This window comes from Manacus vitellinus, unplaced genomic scaffold (genome assembly GCF_001715985.3).
Source record: "Manacus vitellinus isolate BGI_N305 unplaced genomic scaffold, ASM171598v3 scaffold_71_pilon, whole genome shotgun sequence".
Lineage (NCBI taxonomy): Eukaryota > Metazoa > Chordata > Aves > Passeriformes > Pipridae > Manacus > Manacus vitellinus.
The window spans coordinates 1396463-1418276 of record NW_021940761.1 but is presented as its reverse complement, the minus strand read 5'-3'; the positions used below and the strand labels follow the sequence as shown (position 1 = coordinate 1418276).

At 50.1% G+C, this 21814-nt stretch overlaps 1 protein-coding gene across 2 annotated transcripts in view; it reads right to left on the bottom strand.

Moving 5' to 3' along the window:
- Positions 1-20744, bottom strand: part of TWIST2 (twist family bHLH transcription factor 2) — a 30662-nt gene extending 9918 nt beyond the window's left edge. Inside the window, exons 1-2 of one of the 2 annotated variants that reach the window (XM_018084468.2) lie at positions 20244-20744; positions 4703-4787 (exon numbers count right to left, since the gene is read on the bottom strand). In XM_018084468.2, the coding sequence (XP_017939957.1) occupies positions 20262-20744 (483 nt within the window). In that variant the 3' untranslated portion in view covers positions 4703-4787; positions 20244-20261. Of the gene's footprint in view, positions 1-4702; positions 4788-20243 lie in introns of those variants that run through there. The other variant, XM_008930947.3, reaches the window with a different exon arrangement.
- Between the last annotated feature and the right edge of the window lie 1070 nt (positions 20745-21814).

Below are 21814 nucleotides of genomic sequence, written 5' to 3'. Positions count from 1 at the left end.
TGCATGCAACACCCAGCCCTCATAGTCCTCTTGGCCCGTGCGGTGCCAAATTTGGGGAGAGAGACCCCCCGAGGACATTTGGAGAGAGAGACTCCCAGAGAAAATCTAGGGAGAGAGAATCCCAGAATAAATCTGGGGAGTGAGACCCCCAGAGCAAATTTGGGAAGAGAGACCCCCAGAGCAAATCTGGGGAGAGACATTGGTATCCCATAGCCAGGAATAATTCCTCTGCATGACTGACGTGATGGGAAGATGAGGTAGGTCCCCTCCACTCTGTGTTTGTACCACCTGAGACCCCAAAAAACCCACCAGCACCCGCCTTGGAATTGGTTTATTTTGGGATTTCTCCTCATGGTGCAGCTTCACTGTCTCTCTCTGTGTAAAGGAGCTTAAGGGATTGTAGTTTTCAGTGGATTCATTCCCTGCAAAACATGTGGTCCTTGAGGATAGGACTCTGGGAAGCAAAATGCTGAGTGAGCCTTGGAGATGACTGCTGAAAAAAAAGACCCTTTTTGTGGGCATTTGGAGTAGGAAGGAAAGTTTTCCCTTTGTTGCCTCCGGGGCAGCTTCCCTGAGGCATGGATGGATTTAATCCTGCTTTTACAGGTATGGAGCTTCACAGAGCATCACAAAAAGCCCTCAGTGGGAAGAATTCCCTGGATTCCCTATCTCCTTGCCCAGTGTCACCATGCCCAGGTTTTGGACTCCCATCCCAGATGACATTCTCAGGTGTTTGCAGAGGAAAGGATGTTACTCCAGCATCATCCCAGCAGTCTTTGAAAAACATGTCCCTGAAGTTCCTTGAAGTCCTTGATCCCAATCCATCCTCCTTTCCTACGACAGCAGGTGATGATTTTTTAGGATACCCCCCAGGTTCTGAGTAAGGGTGGTGTTTAATCTCCCAGGACTTTGGGAAGGGATTGGACCAGGCCATGTCTCCATCTGGGATTAATCACCACAACATCATTAAAGTCAGGGGGCCAAATTCCCACTTGGAATAACCCACCTTCACTCTGCTACAGTCGATAAAGCTGCTCTGATCCTGTTGTATGACTAGAGGAGCCCAACTCTTTAAAATATGTGGGATTGCCCTTGTGCACAGGGATTTATATTTTTATAGGACAAACAATCCTGCTGGGATAAGGAGCACTTGGCATGGAGTGAGGCTCTCTGGGGTGTGTGGGGCTGGGGAGAGCATCTCAGGTCATCTCCACTGGTACTTTGGGCACCCTGGATGGGACTGATGCCAGACCTTGTCGCTGGGAATGCTGCTGGTGACTTGGAATTTGAATAGGTTTGCACTGGTTGTCTGCTAGTGCCCTGGGGCTCTTTCCCTCTGTTTTCCATGCTCTGGCAGCCACATCAGCAGGACACAAGCCTGGCAAAAGCCATCCTGGGTCCTGCATCTCTCCTGGGCCGTTTCTTCCAGCCTTTACTCCAAGTACCACATACCCTTCTCAGGAAACTTAGAGAACTCCCCACCCATGCAGATGGAATGGCCATGCTTAGAATCACAGGCTATCCTGAGCTGGAAGGGACTCCCAAGGATCATCCAGTCCAGCTCCTGGCCCTTCCCAGGACACCCCAACAATCCCACCCTGTCCATCAGAGCATTGGCCAAACACTCCCTGAGCTCAGGCGAGCCTGGTCAGTGCCCGACCACCCTCTGGGGCAAGAACCTTTCCCTGAGATCCAGCCTGAGCCTTAAACCAGGTTTCAAAACCTTAAACCAAGCTCCTTAAAGCCAGGCCTTTAGATTTCAGCCTCAGCCCTTTCTTTCAGTTGTCCTTCAGGGTAACGAGCCCCTTCCTGCCCCGCCTTGGTGTTTGTGAGCAGCTCTCCCTCCTCTTTCCTTCCTCTCCTCCTTTCCTCACCAGCCTTTTCCCGAGGCTGCCTCTGCTTCCTGGGGGTGTCCAAGCACCTCCTGTGCCGGGCCAGGGGTTGGACTTGATGATCCTTCCAGCTCCAGGTGTTCTCTGCAGGCAGCTTTGCCTCGGGAGCCCTCGGCAGGACGAGGAGAGGCTGGCAGAGGTTTTGGAGTGTGCAGAGCACTGGTTTTGTTGTTTTGTTTGATTATGCTGTTCTTCAGAGTGGTTTTGTTCGTTTTGCTTCAAATCCATCAGGATTCTGGGCTCAGTCAAGGATCTGCACGTATTTGATATCAGAATTATTTAATGCTTTCCCATAGAAGAGAACTTAGGCTTGACCTTCCAGAAGGGTCACCTGGCTGGCTCTGGATTTGACATTTCCATGTGAAGGTGGAGCAGTTCATTCCCTGCTCCAACCTTTTGAGAGTTGGCTTTTTCTTGAGTAAAACTGATGGAGAGGAGCCAACGCTGGGAAAAAACGTGCTTCTGGTGTGTTATGACATCCAGGACAAGAGGACATGGCCTCAAGCTGCACCAGGGGAGGTTTAGGCTGGACATCAGGAGGAATTTCATCATGGAAAGGGTTGTCAGGCTTTGGAATGGGCTGCCAAGGGGCTGTGGGGGTGGAGTCCCCATCCCTGGAGGTGTTCAGGAAACAACTGGAAGTGCCCTCAGTGCTCTGATCTTGTGACTAGCCAGAGGCTGGACTTGATGATCTCAGAGGTCCTTTTCCAGCCTAAAGGATCCTGTGATTGTGGGAAATTCCTCGGCAGGCTCTGACTGAACAAGTGCTTGGATGTTTGTGTTGGTTTGCAGCTCTGCTGGGGCACCTTGGGCTGTGGTGGCTCCTGGGGGTGGGGGGAGAGGAAGGCAACAGCAGAGAGGCTGAGCTGGCCATGGCTGAGACATTTGGTCTGGATTTTTGTGGGTTTGGATGTTGCCATCAGGATCCTGGTCTCCTGAGGAGATGGGAATATCCCACAGGTCCCTGTGCAGGCTCTGAGCAACCCTGAATCACTCCTTTTTCCAAGACTCATCAGCCCATCAGCGTGAGCTTGGCCAGCTGCTTTATGGGCTTTCCTGAAAGTATTCTGGGGCTGATGCCGGGCAGGGGAGTGGGTGAGGGATCCAGCCCTTACTCACAACGTTTTCAGCAACACATTTCCAGCTGGGATGGTGCTCTGAGCTCCCCAGGATGAGTTTCCCAACCCACTGCTCTGCTCCAAGAGCCTCCACTTCCATAAACCACCCCCCCTGCAGCTTTTAATTCCCAGTGCAATGACTATCTAATCAGTTTGAAAATCTTATTTTATTCTGCTTTTTATTCTCTCCCAGCTTTCTGTGCTGCTTTCCCATAAATAAATGACCCCCTTCACACTTTCCCATCCCACTGCTGGATTTTATGGCTTCACAAGGGGTAAAATGAAGCTGACCACACCCTTGCTGCTGCTTTTCAAAGGGGACAAACAGTCTCACTCCAAGTTCAAACTCTTGGAGGAAGGAACAGGCAGAGATGGAATCCCTCTGCTCAAGGAGCAGATAAGTCATTGTGTCCTTTGCTCCTCTGTGTTTAGTGGGGTATTTAATCACATGCCTCATGTCCAAACGTGGCTTTGGTGGGATTTAGCACATGCTCTGCTGAATCCCCAAAGCCCAGCAAGTGGCTCCCAGGAAGATGATTTGTGTGCAGCACTCGCACAGCAGCCCGGAAAAAAGCTCTGGAAAATTGCTGTGCACGGGCCTTGGGAGCCTCGCCATCCTGCCACAGGCAGACGTGTGCCTTCAGGTTTTTGGGGCTTCAGGGATGAAAGGAGCGGGTTAAGTGGAGATTTTCAAGCCAGTGACTCAGCTCAGCACCAGCTGGCTGGTCTTGTTTAGGTTTGCCAGCTGCAGGCTGGACTCGTTTGAACCTCCGAGCCTGAACTCCGGGAGGTTCCCACTGAGATAATAACCTGAGTTACTGCGGGACTGATGCAATCCCTGCTCTGGGGGGAGGAAGAGGAGCTCTCTTTGCAGCATCTGCTCCAAACAAAGGCTTTGTGCTTTGCCTTTGGCAGTGCTGCTCCTCTGGGAATGTCACGAGCTGTCTGGGATGGGCAGATCTGAGCTGAGCTGGTGCTCCTGGGAATCAGGGGCTTGCTCGGAAGTTGTTGCTGGGTTTCTCTGCTTGGGTTTGCAATAAATCCCACAATGGTTTGGGTTGGAAGGGACCTTTAAACAGCATCTAATCCATGCCCCCCTGCCATGGGCAGGGACACATCCCACTAAACTAGCTCCAAACCCGGTCCAACCTGGCCTGGAATGGTTCCAGGGGCGATGGAAACATCTGATTGATGCCGACCTGCTCCTCTGCTCTGTCCAACCGAGCGTTACACGTGGGCTTGTGTTTGCAGCACAGCAAAGTGTTTCTCTGTGTGTGATGTTCCCCAGGTCAAATCTGGGTGTGATGTTTTAGGGGCTGGGTGGTACACTCTTGATTGAAAAGGAAGGTTTAAAGGCTAATTAGGGAATCGGATGGAATGCAGGGAAGGAAAAAGGGAGTTTTGGTCTGTCCTGTCTAGAGAATTGTGTGGATTAAAATCCCAGAATGGTTTGGGCTGGAAGAGACTTTTAAAGGGGATCTAATCCACGCCCCTGCCATGGGCAGGGACACCTCCCACTAGCCCAGGTTGCTCCAAGTCCTGTCCAGCCTGGCCTTGGACACTTCCAGGGATGAGGAAGTTCTCTATCCATGTACACCTGTCACGCAGCAGTAAATCACTAAACATAGGTGTGCATGTGTAGACATACATGGAATACTGTAAAGCTGGTGATCATCCATTAGGGATGATCCAGAGAGATTTGGAGAGAGGCTCCTCTTCCCCTGACCCTCAGTTCTTAGGAAATGCTCCAGTAGATGTGTTTTTACCACATCCTCACCTGAAAGGTAAATGGGTTCCTTGAATTAAAGGCTCCCTAAAACCAGCAGTTACTTAAATCAACATCAATAAATGAGGGAATGAAATGCAGCTTTAGCCAAAGGACTCCAGGAGAGGGGCTGGTTCTTGTGGCTCGATTTTCAATCTTGTGGGACAATTTCCCTTAAGCTGGAAGGCGAAATGGGAATGCTGGGCCACCCTCCTCTCCTGGAGGTGCAGGGATGCACCCAACAGGAAGCTTAACCTGACATCCCACACGCTTTGGCTGAACAAAGTGATCTCTGCCCTTTCTGTACTTATTTATATTTTCAGTTGCCTGCATAATCTGGCCCTCTAGAAAGTCCCTTCAGGAGGTCACACAGCTGAAATAATAGCTAATGGATTTTTCAGGAATGGTTTGGGGCTCATTAAAGACTTTCTGCCTTCCCTTCCAAGTGTTTGCAAGCTGCTCCCCAGCTGGGTAGGGCTGGAATAAGGAAGCTGGTACAAGTGTGCCACGTCCCAGCAGCTCCAGAGACTAAGGAGAACTGCTGGCATTGCTTCTCCATCCAGGGATATCCTTATTCTGCTCCCATCACCTCACTTGGCTGTTTCATCTCTGTTTTGGGTCCTAAGTCCAGAGGAGGAGGCTCTCTGACTTCTCCAGTGTTGGACATCCAAACCATTTCCATCTATGCCCCATTAATCATGAAATGGTTTGGCTTGGAAGGGACCTGAAAGATCTTTGAGCTCCATAAAAAGAACTGAGTTTATTCCTTTCACAGGAGCTGTTCCAGGCTCTGACTTCAGGAATTGGTGGTTCCCCAACTGCTCTAGGGGAATCTGGACCCCTTTTCCACATCTGTATGGGCTAGGATGGGATACTTAGTTTTTGTGGACTCCCTGCCTGGCCAGGGCGTCACCTCTGATGAGACCCAGCCAAGTCATCTTGAGGTTGAGGATGGAAGCCCCAGGCACAGGAGAGCCAAGGGAATGCCTGTGGTCTAGTCCAAGGATCAGACAAGCCTCTGGAGACGGCCCAGGCCATGCAGGGACAGCTCTGCCCCAGCTCATGTCCTCTCTTGGACTCCCAGCTGTGCATTTCAAACCTGAAAAATGTTGCTTTATCCCTACTTATGTTGGTTTTATGATGCTTTGGCTCAGTGGGGTCAGACCGTGTCGGTCAGGATCAGACAAAGCCCTGGAAGAGGAGCTGGGAAACCATCTGGGGCAATTCTGACCTCCCTGGGGTTTGGTGGCAGCTGAGAGCTACGAACCTCCTGTGGGAGACCTTGGGCTGCTTCAGCTCAGCTTTGGGTTAAGGTTGGGACCAGGGAAAGTGGGGAAACCTTCCCAGGACCCCGAAGCCTTTCCTCCTTCCCTCTCTTTTGTATCCCTGGAGGGATGTGCTGTGTGAAAAGGGTATTGCTGGCCCCTTGCTGGGAGGCTTTCTGCTTCCAGCCTGGCTCTGTCTTGACCCTGGTGCTCCCCTTCACCCCATCATCATTCCCACAGCCTCTGGGGGATGCAGTGCTCTGTGATCTGCCCAGCAAAAAATTCCCCCTGTGAGCAGGCTCCTCATGTTATCCTGGTGCCTGGGCAGGCTTTGGGATAAATCCCAGCCCGAGCTGCTCATTTCCCAGTCTCCAAGGCCTTTTACTTCCTCTGCTCTTGGTCTCCTGGGCTCCTTCTCCTGCTTCCTCCCCCTCAGCTCCCTTTGTTCTCTCTGGTGCTGTGCTCCGTTGCTTGTCTCTGCTGGGATGATGATCCCAGCTCTTGGATCAGATTCCCTCAGCTTTGAGCTGTACCTTCTCCCTGTTTTAGGCTCCTCAGCGTCCATCAGGCTGAACTCAACACCAGCAAGGACAGGGAGATGTGAGCAGCTCTCTAAAATATCACTTATGACTCTTATAAAGGCCCCTCCTCACACACAGTTTCAGTGTAATGCCTTATTTCATCAATTAATGTAGTATTTTTAATAGGTTTCATTTTTAACAGGTTTTATTTTTAACAGGTTGGGTTTTTTTTTTTTTTTAAATATGTTTCCACTATTTGGATTTTAGGTGGAAAACTTGAACACATGAACTTGGAGCACAGTCCTGTCTCACTTCATGTCTGACATTGTGGGGCTGGAAACTGCCTGGGAATGGGGAGGAACTGAGGGAAAATCACTCCAAGAGGTGTTTGGGTCTGAATTATCCACCAGCTCCCTCTGCCCTGAGTTTTGCATTTGTATGCTGACCAGAAGGGTGACTTTGGGGTTTTTTTTAAAGCATCCCCATCTCTACAAAACCCTTGGTGCTTTGTGATTTAAAGCATGCCTAAATATTTAAGGCAAGCCCGATGTGGGCAGGAAGTGCTTGCTCAGCAGTTTTCCTTTTAATCATTGCAGCTTTTGGGACTCCAAAGCCCTCTTGGCCACTTTGCAGGACTGTGCTTTAACCAGAGACCTTGGGATGGCTCTGGCCCAAGTGAACTCCTCGAGATCCTGGTGCAGAATTCTCCTGGTGGTGCCCTGAGATCAGCAGATCCGACCTTTCTCTCAACTCCCACTCAGTGCCTCAAATCCCAGGGAAAGCTCCCCTTCCGCTGCTACACCCTCGGCTTTGAAGGCAAAAAAAGGATTCAACAGGATTTTTAGAGAGGGTGGGATGGTTCAGCCGCCTTCCAAAATTCCCAGGGCTTCCCAAAGCTGTTATTCCCTGCAGTGCCTGCAGTGCCAGCCCTCTCCAGAGCTTCCTTGCCGTTGATCCATAGGCAGACCTGCAGCCAAGCTCATCCTCCCGGGAATGCTCCTGTCTGCGATCCTGGTCCGAGCTCTGCCCCACACCTGAGATGCCCCTTGCCTTCAACCTGGGGCTTCTGGCCCCGAAAGAGCAGCACCCAAACTGCCCGTGGAGAAATAATTTGGGATGTAATGCAACTCCAGGGAGTGTCTGGGTGCACCGAGTGGGGGCTGGTGCCTGTTGAACCGGAGTCTTGCTATTGGTTTGAGCTCTGCTTTGTTTTTTCACTGCACAGCCTCTCGCTGCTTGTTTGGGAAGTTGTTCCTCCCCTTTGCTGCCTGGAGCAGATCCCAGAGAGCAGCACATCCTGCTCCTTTCATTATCTGCCCCACTAATGCCTTCTTTTTATTTTTCCCCCTCTCCAGGTCACTTGTTTTGGGTCACTTTATTCTCAGTTCTAACCCCACCGTGGGGTTTTCCAGCTTTGTTGCTTCTGTGGCTCAGGAGGGATGTTTTGTTCTCATTTATTAGTTTTCCTGGCCAGGATACAAAAGGTTAAACACTTTGGAGAAGCTTATTTACAGCTGAGGTAGGTTTCTAAATCAACAGTAGATTGGAGTGACTCACAGAGCTGCTTTAACCTTTTTCCTTCCGTTTTTGTCTCTCTCCACATCTGAAGGGCAACATCTGCAATTTAGATCTCTGGAATGAGAGGCTGTGAAAGGAATATAAATGTGGGTGCTCAGCCTGGCCCTGGTGCAGAGCTGGCTCCCATCTGGCAGTGCCTGGATCCCTCTGGGATCAAAGATCCCCTGGGCACCCTGGATTTTGAGGAGCTGTGGGGAGACGACCACCAAGGAGGAGGGTCTGGCTGGGCAGGCAAAAATCCAGTCTGGTTGTGTGTGAATCCCTTCTCGACGTGTAGGAGGGTCCTGTCTGGTGGGGAGGTGACAGGGTGGGCACTCAAAGTATTACAATTTGCTTTTTGGAGGAGAAACTGAGGCACCGAGTTTGCACGGGAAGGTTTTGGGTGGGAGCTGGGAGAAGGTTCCGCCTGGTCCCTTTGTTCGGGTGGAGATGAGTGTGCTCAGGGTGGGCTGGGCGTGCAAGGAGAGCAAAGCCCACTGACCCCATCACATCAGATGGTACAAAAGAGGTGGCAGCCTTAAAATTAGCCCAGAGGTTCTGGGATAAAGTGTCCCCACAAGGGACACGGGCTGGAAGGAGCTGGGAAGGGCAGGGCCAGCCCCCACATCCTGCGGCACTTTTGCTTCCCACCAAAAACCAGCAGTGGAAAACAGGCTGGAGATGGACAGAGGAGATGGGATCCTTCATGAAGCATCACCTCTCAGTTTGCTGTCCTTCAAACTTCCCTTTATGTAGCGTATCACTACAGACCTCCCTTTTCCCTCACAGCAAAGCAGGGCTGAGACATTTCCACTCCCAAGCCGCACCCAAGCCCCTGCATTTCTCCTATTCAGCAGCATTTAGCGATTCCCTTCTAAGGAGTCTGTGGAATCAACCATATTTTAGGGGTTGGCCCTTTTTGTCCCTAACCCCAATACCTTCATTATGCTCCTCACAGCTCTCTTGTGCAGTTTTTGGGCGTCTCAGCTCCAAGGCTGGGTCTAATCCTAAACTGAGGTGCTACAGCGCTGAAACCCTGTGGGGACAGCACCTCTGGGGGGCTCAGGGTACTCTCCTGCACCTCAATCTTTAGATTTTAAAGGAATTTTAGAGGAATCCAGTCCCTCGGTGAAGGCACTTTCTGGCAGACCCAGCAACTCAGCACCTCCTGTGCCTGCAGGGTTAGACCTGACCTGGGAGGCCTGAGAGTCTTTCTGATGTTTAGACCACAAATTACCTTGCTCTCCGAGCCTGCCAGCTCCTGAGGTTTTCCCTAATGAAAGGACTGGGCTGCCTGACCCACTTGGAGTCATCATTTCAAATTTGGGTTGTTTATTGAAGTGGCTGTTGATAAAGGAACAGAGTAAACCTGTGCTTGTTGTGTTTGGAGCTCATCTAATGTCTCCTATTAAGATGAGGGCAGTGCAGCTTTAATCATATTCCTACATAAACACAGCAGAGAAAATCGTGAGGTTTCTTTATTAAAAAAAAAAAGAGAGTTTTTCTATATAAAAAAAGAGTTTTTCTCTATAGAAAGGCAGCTGTGATGCAATGTGGTGGAAGCACCTCTGATGCCGTGCTCTGGCCCTAAATTAAATAACCTGTTGTCCTGACGATCATTAATGTGGGATGTACTAAGAGCAAAATTCCTTGCACCGGGCAGTGAGGCAGCTCCTGGCTGCTCCCAGATATTCCCTGTGCTCCCTGTTAGACACACACCCCTTGGATGTGACCTCAAACCCACCTTATTCTTTATTTGATATAATTTATTCTGCCCTCTAGTGCCAGCAGATGCTGAGTCAGCAGGAGCTCCTGTGGTTTTTCACCTTTTCCATCACCCAGTTCTCCCTAAGCCTGGGAATCTGCTGCCAGGATGGGGAGAGCTGCTAAATATGGAATGTTTGGGGACTGGGTGCCTCAGTGCAGCCTTGGAGCAAAAAAAATGGTTCCTTGGAAGGATCTTTGGGAGATGTTTGCAAGAAAAATGAGCTTCCTAAGGGAAATGGGAATCCACGTGGCAGGGATGTGAAGGAAGGATTTTGGGAGGTCAGGAGGTTTTTTTGGTGACAGGCTTAAAATTAAACCTTGAAGCCTGGGGAGTGCTTGGAGAGGGAGGGGATGGATAGGGCAGGGATAACACCTGGAAACAGGTCTCTTGCTTTGCTCCTGAAGAAAAGGAGGATAATTTTCTGTTTCAAAAGGTATCTGGGAGCCTTTTGCTTTGTTACCCTTTGCTGGGAGGGAGAGGAACATCCTCCAGCCATTCCCTGGGGTCTGCAGCTCCTCAAATCTCCTCCAATCTCGTCACAACTCCCTCCCTCCTCCTGCTGTGCTTCTCCTGCTCTTTTTAAGACTTCCCCAGACAAGAGTTTTAGGATTTGCAGTGCCAGGCCACCCCTTGATCCCCTCTGTCCTCGGACCTGCTGGAGCTTTTGCCCAATTTCCTGGGTTATTCCAAGCTGTGGGGAGCGCCCAGCCCTGGACGGGAGGGGCAAACCCAGCCTTTTTGGGCTGAAAGCAAGGCTGCAGAAAACAGAAAAACAGCCTTGTACAAGTCTCCTCCCTGTCCCCTCATCTCGGATCAGAAGTTGGGGAAGGGGGTGGGGGGGAAACACCACAACCCACAAAGCCCCAGAGGTCGCCCCTGGTTCTGCTGGGAGCACTCTGGGGCAGGTTTTGGGGTGGCTTTGTCTCTTTAAGGTGTCTCCCAGAGGGAGGATCAGCCCGATGTGATGTGGCAGCTCTGGTAACTCCTCTTGGCTTTCAGCACAGCCCTTGCTGATCACACAACTTGCTAGTGAAGAAGGTCCAGCTGTCCAAGCCTTGGCAGGGATCCCCACCCTCTGCTAGCTGCCAAATCCTCTCTTTCTTTTTTTTTCTTTTTTTTTTTTCTTTTTTTAATATATAATAAATGCTTAGTTTCCTAACAGACTGGGAGTGGAGCAGCCTCCTCTGCCTCCCAGCCCCATGTGATGCCTCCTGGACCTGCAGGAGCCAGGGCTGGTGGTGCCACATCCCTGTGTGGTGCCACATCCCTGTGTGGTGCCAGGATGTTGGCAGCCAGGGAGATGGAGAGCCCAGGGCATTCCAGGGCTTCTGTCCTGCTGGGAGGTGCTGGTGGGGGGGATCAGGGTTAAGGGTTGGGGTCCCAGCAGTGCCTGGTTGGGCTGGAGCCTGCCCAGGGGTGGTTTGGCATTCCCACTGTGGGCATTCCCAGGACATGGCTGGTTCATGTGGACATTGCTCTTTGTTGTACCACCGGGCCAGCAATTTATTCTAGTCTCTTCCCTGGTTGTGCCAAACCTCTGGAGCTCTGGTGCCAAACCTCACCAGCCATGTTTACATCTCAGAGTGCTTAACAGAGTGACTCTAAGTCCCAAATTGTCCCAGCAACCAACCCCCCTGAAAAGCTTCCCAGATTCCTGGCCTGGGCTCTCTGCAGAAGCTCCAGGAAACCTTCCTCTCCTCACCTCCCTCTTTCAGAAATGACTGAAACCCCCCTTGTTTTGAAATATTTTCACCATGTGGGCCACTTGAAGGATGTGTCTGAACTAAAGAAGAGCTGCAAGGCAGCCTGAGCGCTGCAGTGGGTGAGTAATTCCAGGAGGTGAGCCTATGGATCTCCTATCCAGAAAGAGGGTTTGGATCCTAAAAATAATGCAAATGTGGCCGTAGTTACGTGAAAGGTTGGGTAGCAGCATTTCAAGGAAAGATGAAGGAAAACCAGCACTGGGAAACAAAAATACACTGCCCGGCTGGTGAAATGATGGAATTAGGAAATGGCTCTGAATGTCTTATAAAACAGGAGGTTTATTTTCTGTAGGAGCAGGGATGAGTGGACTGATCTAATAAATGTACTTGGGACTTGCCCATGGACCTCAGGCATTGGGGTGTGTGGGGAAACCTTTCTAATTACAGAAGAAAATGAGCCATTAATGACAGAGATGAGAACAAAAAAACAATATGAAAAAAGTGGGGTAGATCTGCATTTAAAGCTGGGCATTTTTATCCCTGATTCTGACATGATTATCCTGAAAATCGGATGATTCTGTGATTATTCCTAGCTAAGGAATAGCTACAGTTTTCCAAGCCATGTCTGTTCCCTCAACAACTTAAAAATATTTACCTTTTGCCACTCGTTGAGAGTGAAAGTATCGCCTGGTTTACAAAACAACAGCGCTAGGGAGAAAAACTTTGGGATTAACTAGTGAAAATCAGCGTGTTTTGAGCTCCCCATTCAATGCTGAAAATGCTCCCCTGCATCCCCAGCCCTCTGAGCACCCTGGGGGTGCATGGAGTTATATTTTTGGGTCCTTTTGTGGTGCTTTCCACTACTAATTTCCCTGTCATGAACACGTAAAGCCGTGTACTCCTTACAACTCGCTCACTGGGTTGGTCGTGTTTTAAATTTCCAAGGAGAAAAGCAAAGGGATGCTTTTATTTCCCTTGCTCTTGAGGCACAAATGGCGATTTGAAGAATTCCAAAAGCCTGAACCACTTCTCTGCCCCAAAATCCAAGTGAAAACTCAGCTCATCCCAGCGAGGAAGGCGAGGAGGACGCGGACACTCCAGCTCCCTCCTTACAGCCAACCTTTCAAAGCCAGGCAGGACAAAATAGATTATTTAGTGCTGGTGGCCACAGGGATCTATGAAACAACTCTTCTCGTGGCAAAAGATGAAAAAAGTCCTGTAAAACACCAGGTTGTTCAGTGTCTAAACACCCCCCTGGAGCGGGAAGGGAACGCGGAGATCGCAGGGACGATTTGTGGCCGGCAAAAAGGAACTTGGTGAGCTCAGAAATTTCCCGAGCTCATCAGGCCAAATAATTCGGCAAAATGCAGAAAAACATGCACAAGAGCCACCTTATCTAATTTGTAAAAATACTGATTGATATGTTGCGTGCACAGTGGTTTTTTTAAAGACTCTTTTTTATTTCACCTGGCCTGTTTTTATCGTGTGGTTTTGTGCCCCGGTAACTGGGAAGTTTCCGTGGGGGTGATTCCCTGGTATTCCCAGAGCTGAAAACGCTCTGCTTCCAGGCAGATATTCCTGCACAGGCTCCATTCCCACCCACCCCACGCTGTGGAACCCACTGGTGCCTGTTGGGCGAGCTTGCTTGTGTATTTAGGAGGAAAAAAGACTTAAAATCACATGATTTGGCCCCAAAAGTGCCTGTGGGGTGTAATTTGGGGGCTGTGTGGCTTGGAGACAGCATGGGACACTCCCACGAGGGACAGGGAGGCAGGTGCTCAGTTTGAACATATCACAAACCTCTTTTCCCCATCTCAAACCCTTTAGTTCTTGGCTCACTGATGCCTTTTGTTGAATTTCCATCCTGAGCATGTCCAGGGTGGGATTTCTGTGCTGCAGGATGAGCATCCGGAGGGCGATGGCTCAGAGGTATCAGGATGCTGCAGTTTAGAAGGATCAAAATCCTTTCATACCCTCAACAAGGTGGTTGATTATCTTTAATTACCAGTGACAAATTCTTTGCTGGGAAGCATCTGCCCATTCATTTTTCTTCTGAGCCTACAATCTTTTTTTTTTTTTTCCCTACCATCCCTGTGATTTTCTGAGCTCCCCCTCCCAGCCAGGAATTCCTTCTATCCAGCCTTAGCATACAGTGAGATTTCAGCACAATGGGCATAAAACATGGCATAAGGATCAGTCTGAAATGTGCATTTTTGTGGCTCTGCAAGGCCCCTCTGGCAGATTAATTTTATTAAGAGCTTGCTGTTGGGGACACTGGATGTGGATGTATCAGGGAACCCCCCCAGCCACCCAAAATGCTGCTTTCTGCATGAAAGCCACTCTCTCCCACCCTACCAAATTTTCCAAGCTGGATTCACTGACTTTTTCAGCCTCAGTGCAGCCCTGATTCCCCCCCATCTCTCTCTCAGCAGAGCAATTAAGTTTATTTACATTTAAGCACAAACACATGATTTTTAAAGGAGGCCTCAACAGCTAAAACCAAAAGCATAATCAGATAAATTACTGCAGGAGAGGTTTTGGTGGCTAAATTCATCCCAAAGCTAATTCATACATTTTGAAGTGTGTGTCTGGCAGGTCTAATATCTCTAAAGGAAATGGTGAAGCTGCTTCTTGGGGGTGGCAGCAAAACTATCTTACTAGGAATTCAATTAAAGCTAGTCTAGGCTCACTGGACCTCTTCCAGTAAATATATATCAAGCTGAACCAGTGGACATCTGTCTCTTCTCTTCCCCCCACCCTCCTCCTTTTTCTCTTTTCCAAGCTGTGGTTAAAGGATGGACAAGAAAAGCTGGGAGAAGAGGGAGCTTTGAGTTCCCCATGCAGGGCAGGAGGGTTATTTGCTGTTTGGGTGTCTGACCACTCTTGAGATCTGTGGGACAACGGCTCTGCCTGCAAAAGAAAGCCCAGATCACCCAAGGCTCACAAAGGAAGCTCATGGCAGAGGTCTGGGGGTGCCCAGTGCCCCTTTCCCAGGCGGATCCCGGTGAGGAATCCAAGCCACCTTTCCCGGCTTCGTTTTGGAGGGTTAAATCTAAACAACTTTCCCCCCCCCCTCCCCGCCCGAAAGGCTCAGACCTCGGGGAGGATCATCGGGACAAGTCAGGGATCTAAGGGCCACTCTGTCAGCAAAAGGACTGAGCAGTTGTTGGTGCTTATTGAATATTTTTATGGAAGTGGAAACAAAAACCTCCCTGCCCCATTTACACACTTCTCCAGCACAAACCTGTCTCCAGGTTCCTGCTGCTGCTTCCCTTGGTGTGATAAAGACTGAGTTATTTTTACCCCCTTTCCCAAGGGAAAACCCTCCTTATTGCTAAAACCCCAAAACCTCGCACTCTCGGGGTGACAGGTCACGGATAAAATTCACAGGGGGATCTTCTATTTTACCAGTCAAGCCCCCAAAATTCCCTGCTTTCAGGCAGGAGGAGAAGCACATTCCGAAGGGCTGCCAGAGCCCCGATTCCCACCTCTTTGCAGGAGGAGGACAAGGGAACTGCGCAGCTGCCACCGGGTTAAAAACCCCACCAGCAGGCACCTCATCCCGCTGTTTTCCATCCCAGTGGTTCCCGGGTCCAGCATGGAAGTGGTTAAAGTGATGGGTAAGGGCTGCCCCGCTTTGATTTATTGGCTGGCTGAGTTAATTTGCTATTTGTGTGTGATTAGTTGTTGTTGCTGAGTGGTCATCTTCCCCAGCTACAAATCTAATTAAACTCCGGGCTGTCTGCTCTTGGGTCTGATTTTATTTTATTTTATTTATTATTTTTTTTAAATCGCTGGCAAATATTTCTGCTGTTTTAATTCTTGAGAACTAATCATTAATTAGCACGAGGCTGCTGGAGGGTTTCTTGGGTTTTCCTCGCTTCCAAATTTGCCTAAAGAAGTAAATGAGGAGCAGTGGGGACTCCCCAGCCCGCTGAGGTGTTTGGTGGGATCAGCAGAGAGCAAGGAACAGCTTTTTTTTCCCCTTCCCAATTTTCTGCAAAGCCTGAGGAGGGGGTTAAAAAGCTCCCTGGAATATCTGCTTCCCCCAGTCCCCTGATGACATGTCGAGCTCGCCGCGTTTCGGGGTTGTGGTGCCGTCCCTTTCCACGTTCGTGGCTTCATCCCACCATTCCTACGGCTCCAAAACAGGACATAAATTCTAGAGATTTCGGGCTTGGAGGTTTCAAAGTCGTGCTGAACCACATGGAAATGATTCTCAGGGCTACAGCTATAAAATTAATTATATTGCTGGGGGGGAAAAGTGACATGAAATGTCCCCACAAGAGATTTCGGCGGCGGTTCCAGGATCTGTCCCAGCTCTGTAAGAGCCCGCTGTGATCTCCAGGGCTCGTTTATCATCGCTACCTAGAACTCCATGAAATATGCCCCCCAAAAAGCACAAAAGGCAGGAATGTGAAGGGAGGTTGCAAAGGAGAAGCGTTTCGATCTTTCCCTTTGTTTTCACGAGGATGCTTTGAAAAGCAGAGCTCCTCTGCGGAGCCGAGCGGGTGCGAGGATGACTAATTTGGAGACAAATTAGGTCTACTTAGCCCAAATGTCTGCCTTGAATGTTCCCTTAATGACCCTTCAACGCACATCTCTCCCGATAGGACTTTCTACCGCAGCCCTGCCTCGGGCAAATTAAGCAACAACATGTTTTTACCGCTTTTTCTAAGCGGTCCTTTGGTTTTGATTCAACTTTTCCCCTTCCCCGTGCGTGTCTCCAGCTCTTTCTGATGGTAATTCATTTATTTGTGTCCGGGCCAAGGCCGATTTGTCTTTTTGCGTGTCTCCTTCTCCGGAGCATTTTCCTTGCACCCTGTTTTTCAGAGATCCCTGAGCCTGAGCGTTTTTTTGGCTGACTCGCAGCGTGGTTGGTGTCTGCTGGGTAACAGATTTATCCTTTCCCAGGGAACGACACGAACGTAAACAGAGGCTCCAAAATGCCTTTTGCTGGGCTTTTAAATGCGCTGAGATGAAAACCCCCCGCTACAAGCCCATTAATGTAAATACCAAACTTTACAATCCTTCCTGTCAAGGAAACTTATTTACATTTTTTGAAGGATGCGTCGAAAAAAAAATAGGGCTTTTGGGACAAAAAGGGCTTAGTTCCAGTGTCACTACACCCCCAGCTCACTGTGCTGCTCTCAGATACTCTAGAATTAGGTTTTGTTCCCAGGGCCAGCAGAGATAACATCTGTTTGCTTCTTTAAGGAGAAAATGAAATAGGATGCTGGTGTTTTATACTGGAAGCAGCCCTGGAAGTCTGAAGGGGCTGTGGATCGAGCACACACGTTGCATGTGGCTTCTGCAGCAGGGAAAAGATGGGAAAGGTGTTATTAGTGCCGATGCCAGCCCAGGGGAGGCAGAGTGTTCATCCCCAGTGAGGGGGTGTTGGCAAACTGGTCTTACTGGTGCGGGGGTTGGAGCTTCGTTGCCCTTTTTGCTTTGCTCATGGTCCTGACATCCCAGCTTTTCCCTACTATGTCTTTTTTTCCGAGTGGGTGGGTTGTTTTTTTTTTTTCAGTTTAGAACATCTCGAACGTTTTGAAAGCGAAAGAGGGAAGTGGCTGCGAGGGGAAGGGGCGCAGGTGCCGCCAGGAGGATGGGCAGGTTTTGGGGGGGGAGGAAGGCTCAGCTCAAACATCCCATTGCAGCCCTTGAAGTGCAAAGCTGCGCCTGTTTCTTCTGAAACTCCAGGAGTGAGCTGTCTGGAATTCCGTGGAGCAGAACAGGAAAAGCTCTCGTGGCCAGAGGAGCGACCTGCTGGCGCTCGCAGGGGCCAGGTGGCATTTTCCCAGTTCCCAAGGCTCTGATTTTCCAATCAAAAAACTCCTCTGCTTTTTATTTCACTCACAGCCCAAGAGGAATGACTTTTCCTCCAAGGAGAAAACCTTTCCTTGCTTATGTCTCCCCAAAACCAAGGGAAAAGGGAGGGTGGCAACCCAGCCTGACCGGTGCTCATTCATGCTCCTTACTCCCTAGGAAAGGCAGGAGCTGATCCTGAATTCAGAGAGCAGATCCTGAATACAGAGAGCAGATCCTGAATTCAGACACCTCGTTCATGCTCCCTACTCCCCAGGAAAGGCAGGAGCTGATCCTAGATTCAGACAGGAATTTTGCCTGTCGAGGCTGCGTTTGCTCCTGCGTTATCCGTGAAAACTCCTCTGCCCAGGACAACCCCGTGCCAAAGTCCCTGTCCCCCCCACCCAACCGAGTTTCCCCATTTCAGGGCACTCCTGGAGGCTCTTGGAGTGCTTTTGGCCCTGCTGGCAGAGGGGGTTCATGTGGCCACAAGCGCTCGAATTTGACACCGCTCCGCACCAGGCCATTTGTCAACAGCGTTTTCAACAGTTCAACCGCACGCGTGTTCCGCTCACACAGCCACGGGAGAGGGGGGAACCTCGGCAGCTTGGGAAAACGACCCCTGGAGCAAAAACCGCCTCGGAACACCAAGCTGGAAGTTGGGTTATGGCGGGTTCCCCTTCCCTCAAAATCGACCCCAAAATGTGCCAGGGTTTAGTTCTAATTCGTGGGGTTTTTTCTCTCGGTTCGTGATTTCGCTCTCATCTAAAATCTGCCCCATCAGAACGATCTCAACAGTCATCGAGGCCACGATTCTTTTTAAATCTAGTTTTCAAAAGCAGGTTTTGCTCTGTCCTGTGTGACAGGAGTGGTTGGACATTAGATAACAGATTTTTCAAGCCATCCTTGGCTTAATGGCAACACATCATTTGGGAAACAACAGAATAAATGCATTGTCCCAGCCCAGCACTTTGCTACTCAGCCAATCTAAACTGCTGAAGAAATATGTGTTTGGGACATTTTACATCTGTTTTTGACAAGAAGCCTGGGTTTTTGCGTGTGGGTTTTTTTGGTTGTTTTTTTTTTTTTTTAAATCTGGTTGCTGCAGTTTTTTAGCCAGATTAGCACGGGAAAAGGCACTCTGGTTTATAAACCAGGCTTAACTTGATAAAAACCCACTTGACTTGGGCTTTTTGCAGATGAAACAAGGGCACGGCGGGCAAAAAATAGGAACCCGGCAATAGCCATAAACCCCACAGCAGCAGAGTCACCTATTTAGATAAAACCTATCCACAGGCAGCTTGTGCAGTGGGTAGAGTAACTAATTTTGAGACAGACTAACATTTTGGGGGCCCCAAAGGTCCACCATAAGGTGGACACCTTAACTGCGGCAAATCCCAAGCCATAGCGGGATGTGAGTGAAACATTTACTTGCAGTGGTTTCTCGAATGGTTTGAAGGCTGTTTTACACCCCTAAGTCCTGGTTGAACGTTTTTTTTCAGCCTTTCTAAAGCAGGTACTGCAGTTGCATCAGGTTTTTTTGCCCAGGGTTTATTTTGTGTTTATTTAAACTGGCCGTTTATTGCTGTTTAAACAATGATGGATTTGTCCCTTTAAAAAAGCCCCACCAATGGGCTGGGATAAACTTTTCCTTCTTCAGTTCTCCACATGATGAAATTATTTCATTTTTGCATTGCCAGGGTGGCGGGGGAAATTTCCCTTTGGAGTGTTTGCTTGGTGAAATGGGCTCGTGGGCTCTGGTTTATGTTCCGAGCCCAGACAGCAAAGCCCGGCTGACACAAGGCAGAGCTGCTCTGCTTAATTAGCTGGAGATGAGGGTGTTATTAAAAGCCTTTTCCCCCACCTCCTTTCTTACTGTTTATTCCTCCCTCCCTGAATATTACAAAGGCAGCTGAAGAGGAAGTAGTTTTCTGCTAATGGAAAACCACGAGGAAGAATTTAGCGAGGAGAGTAAATAAGAAACTCCGTCCAACACCAGCCGTCGCTTCACTGGGGCACTTTGGGGAAGGGAAACCGGACAAATCCAAAAATTTAACAAAGTTTCTTCTATCTTTGGTTGCTTTTTGTTGTGTGAGGGGGAAGGGGCACAGCCCGGGGTTGCAGCTGACATCTGCTACTCGTTTCTTTTAAGAGAAACGCAACCTAGGGCGAACTCATCGCCGAGCCCCGCGTGGCTCCCGGTCCCCCCAGCCAGGAGAGGATGTGGCCACTGCAGGACTCAACACCGGGTATTTTGGGGTGCAGGCACCCCTGGAATGTGGCAGCAGCTGTTTTAGATCCGTCAGCCTCTCGTGCTGATCACCTTTCCCTCTCCAAACCCTTCCCCGAGGCAGCGCTTTCTGGCAAATCTCACGCGGCGACGTTTTCCCCCTCTGTCCCTCATCATCCAACTCTCCACACCGGTCCCCTCTCGCTTCCCCACCCTCACAGAGCAAAACCACGCTGATTTTAATTTACTTTTCTCCCCCCTCAAATGGGGCAGGTTTCATTTTTGCCCGCCTGGAAGTTTCCCGGGCGCAGGGGGGAGCGGGAGGGACCGACACAAACCAACCCCTTCGCCCCCCGGCATCCCGCTTCCCCACCCTCACAGAGCAAAACCACGCTGATTTTAATTTACTTTTCTCCCCCCTCAAACGGGGCAGGTTTCATTTTTGCCCGCCTGGAAGTTTCCCGGGCACAGGGGGGAGCAGGAGGGACCGACACAAACCAACCCCTTCGCCCCCCGGCATCCCCGTGCCACACCATCCACGCCAGCCATCCCCAGGGCTGGGGAAGGGCCAAAACCACACAGAGCATCATCCAGGAGAAGAGAAACAGGTACCTACCCCGGGGGCAGCCGGTGGCTAGTGGGAGGCCGACATGGACCACGCTCCCTCCATCCTCCACACGGAGAAGGCATAACTGAGCCTCTCGTGAGCCACGTAACTGCAGCTCGTCATCTTACTGTCCATCTCGTCGCTCTGTAGCACCTGGTAGAGGAAGTCTATGTACCTTGCTGCCAGCTTGAGGGTCTGGATTTTACTCAGTTTGTCCGAGGGCAGCGTGGGGATGATTTTCCTCAAGGCGGCAAACGCTTCGTTGAGCGACTGAGTCCTCTGCCTCTCTCTGACGTTGGCCAGGATCCTCTGGCTCTGCAGTTCTTCGTAGGATTGGGAGCTGGGACTGGACTTCTTCCCCCTCTTGCCTGGGTTGGGGCTGCCATCTTCGCTGGACTTCTTACTGTATCTTCTCTTCCTGCCAAATCTCTTTGGCTGCCTTTCCAGCTCCTCTTCACTGGTCCCCAAGCTATCCACTGGGGAAACAGGAGAACTGGAGCTTTCTTCCATGCTTTCTGCAAGAAGAGGAGGGGAAGAGCTTTTCCCCCCCTCCTTATGTTATGTGAGTGTGTGTGTGTGTCTTAAATGTGCTTTAAATTCCTGAGACAGATCCTTTGGAAAAACAGGAGGACTCTTTTTCTCTCTCTTTTTTTCCCCCTTTTTTTTTTTTTTTTTTTTTTTTTGCTGACCAAACGTTTTCCAGGTTGCTCGAAGGGCTCTTATTTCAAGGACCGGGGTTGTGCAAAAAAATTGAGGTCTCGGAGAGAGGAAGTTATTCTAACTTTTTGGAAACTTTAGCTGAGCTCAGTTGCTAAATAGTTGTCAGAAGTGAGGGAGGTGCGGGGCTCCCTCCTGATTGGCCACTCAGGTCGGTGGGAGGAAGGCTTTTCCCCTGCTAAACTTTCACAGTTTTATGTTACACTTAACTAAAATCTTGGGAATGCACCTCGAATAAAAGATAGCTGGCCTGTGCCACCCCCTGCCCCCGGAGATGCTGAATCTGCAGGACCCCTCCAGCACAGCCTCCCCCCCAAAAGGGTTTTTGGGGTGCTGATCTGCCTCCTTGTTCTCCCAAGGGTCCCATTCCCACATCTGTGGCCAGGCTGTAGCAGTTCCTTGCCCAAATCAGGGTGCAGAGTGTGCCCCATTTTTGCAGGATAGGGCCCCATTTTTACAGAATAGGGTCCTATTTTGCACCCTTAGGGGCCCTATTTTGCACCCCTGGATGCTGGGGGTCTTGCAAACCCCCTGTCCTGTGGGGATGGGGTGAGGATCTGCCTCCGGGTCCCACAGGGTGACCTCGGAGTGGCAAAAGCTCCCCAGACACGTGCTCTGGGCTGTGAAAAGGGTGGAAGTTTGGGGCCAGGTGGGCAAAACCCCTTCAAGGCCCTACTTGTGGGGGGCAAGAAAAGATCCTCCTGGACTAACCCAACCCAAAATACGGATCAACTGGAAATGGCTTGTGGAAAACCCCATGGAGAGTCCCTTGGAGAGGCGATGCTGACCCTGCACCCCATCTCCCTTTTCTCCCCAGTTTCCCCCCCCTCCATTAAATACTAAATAGGGAATTTTAGGGAATC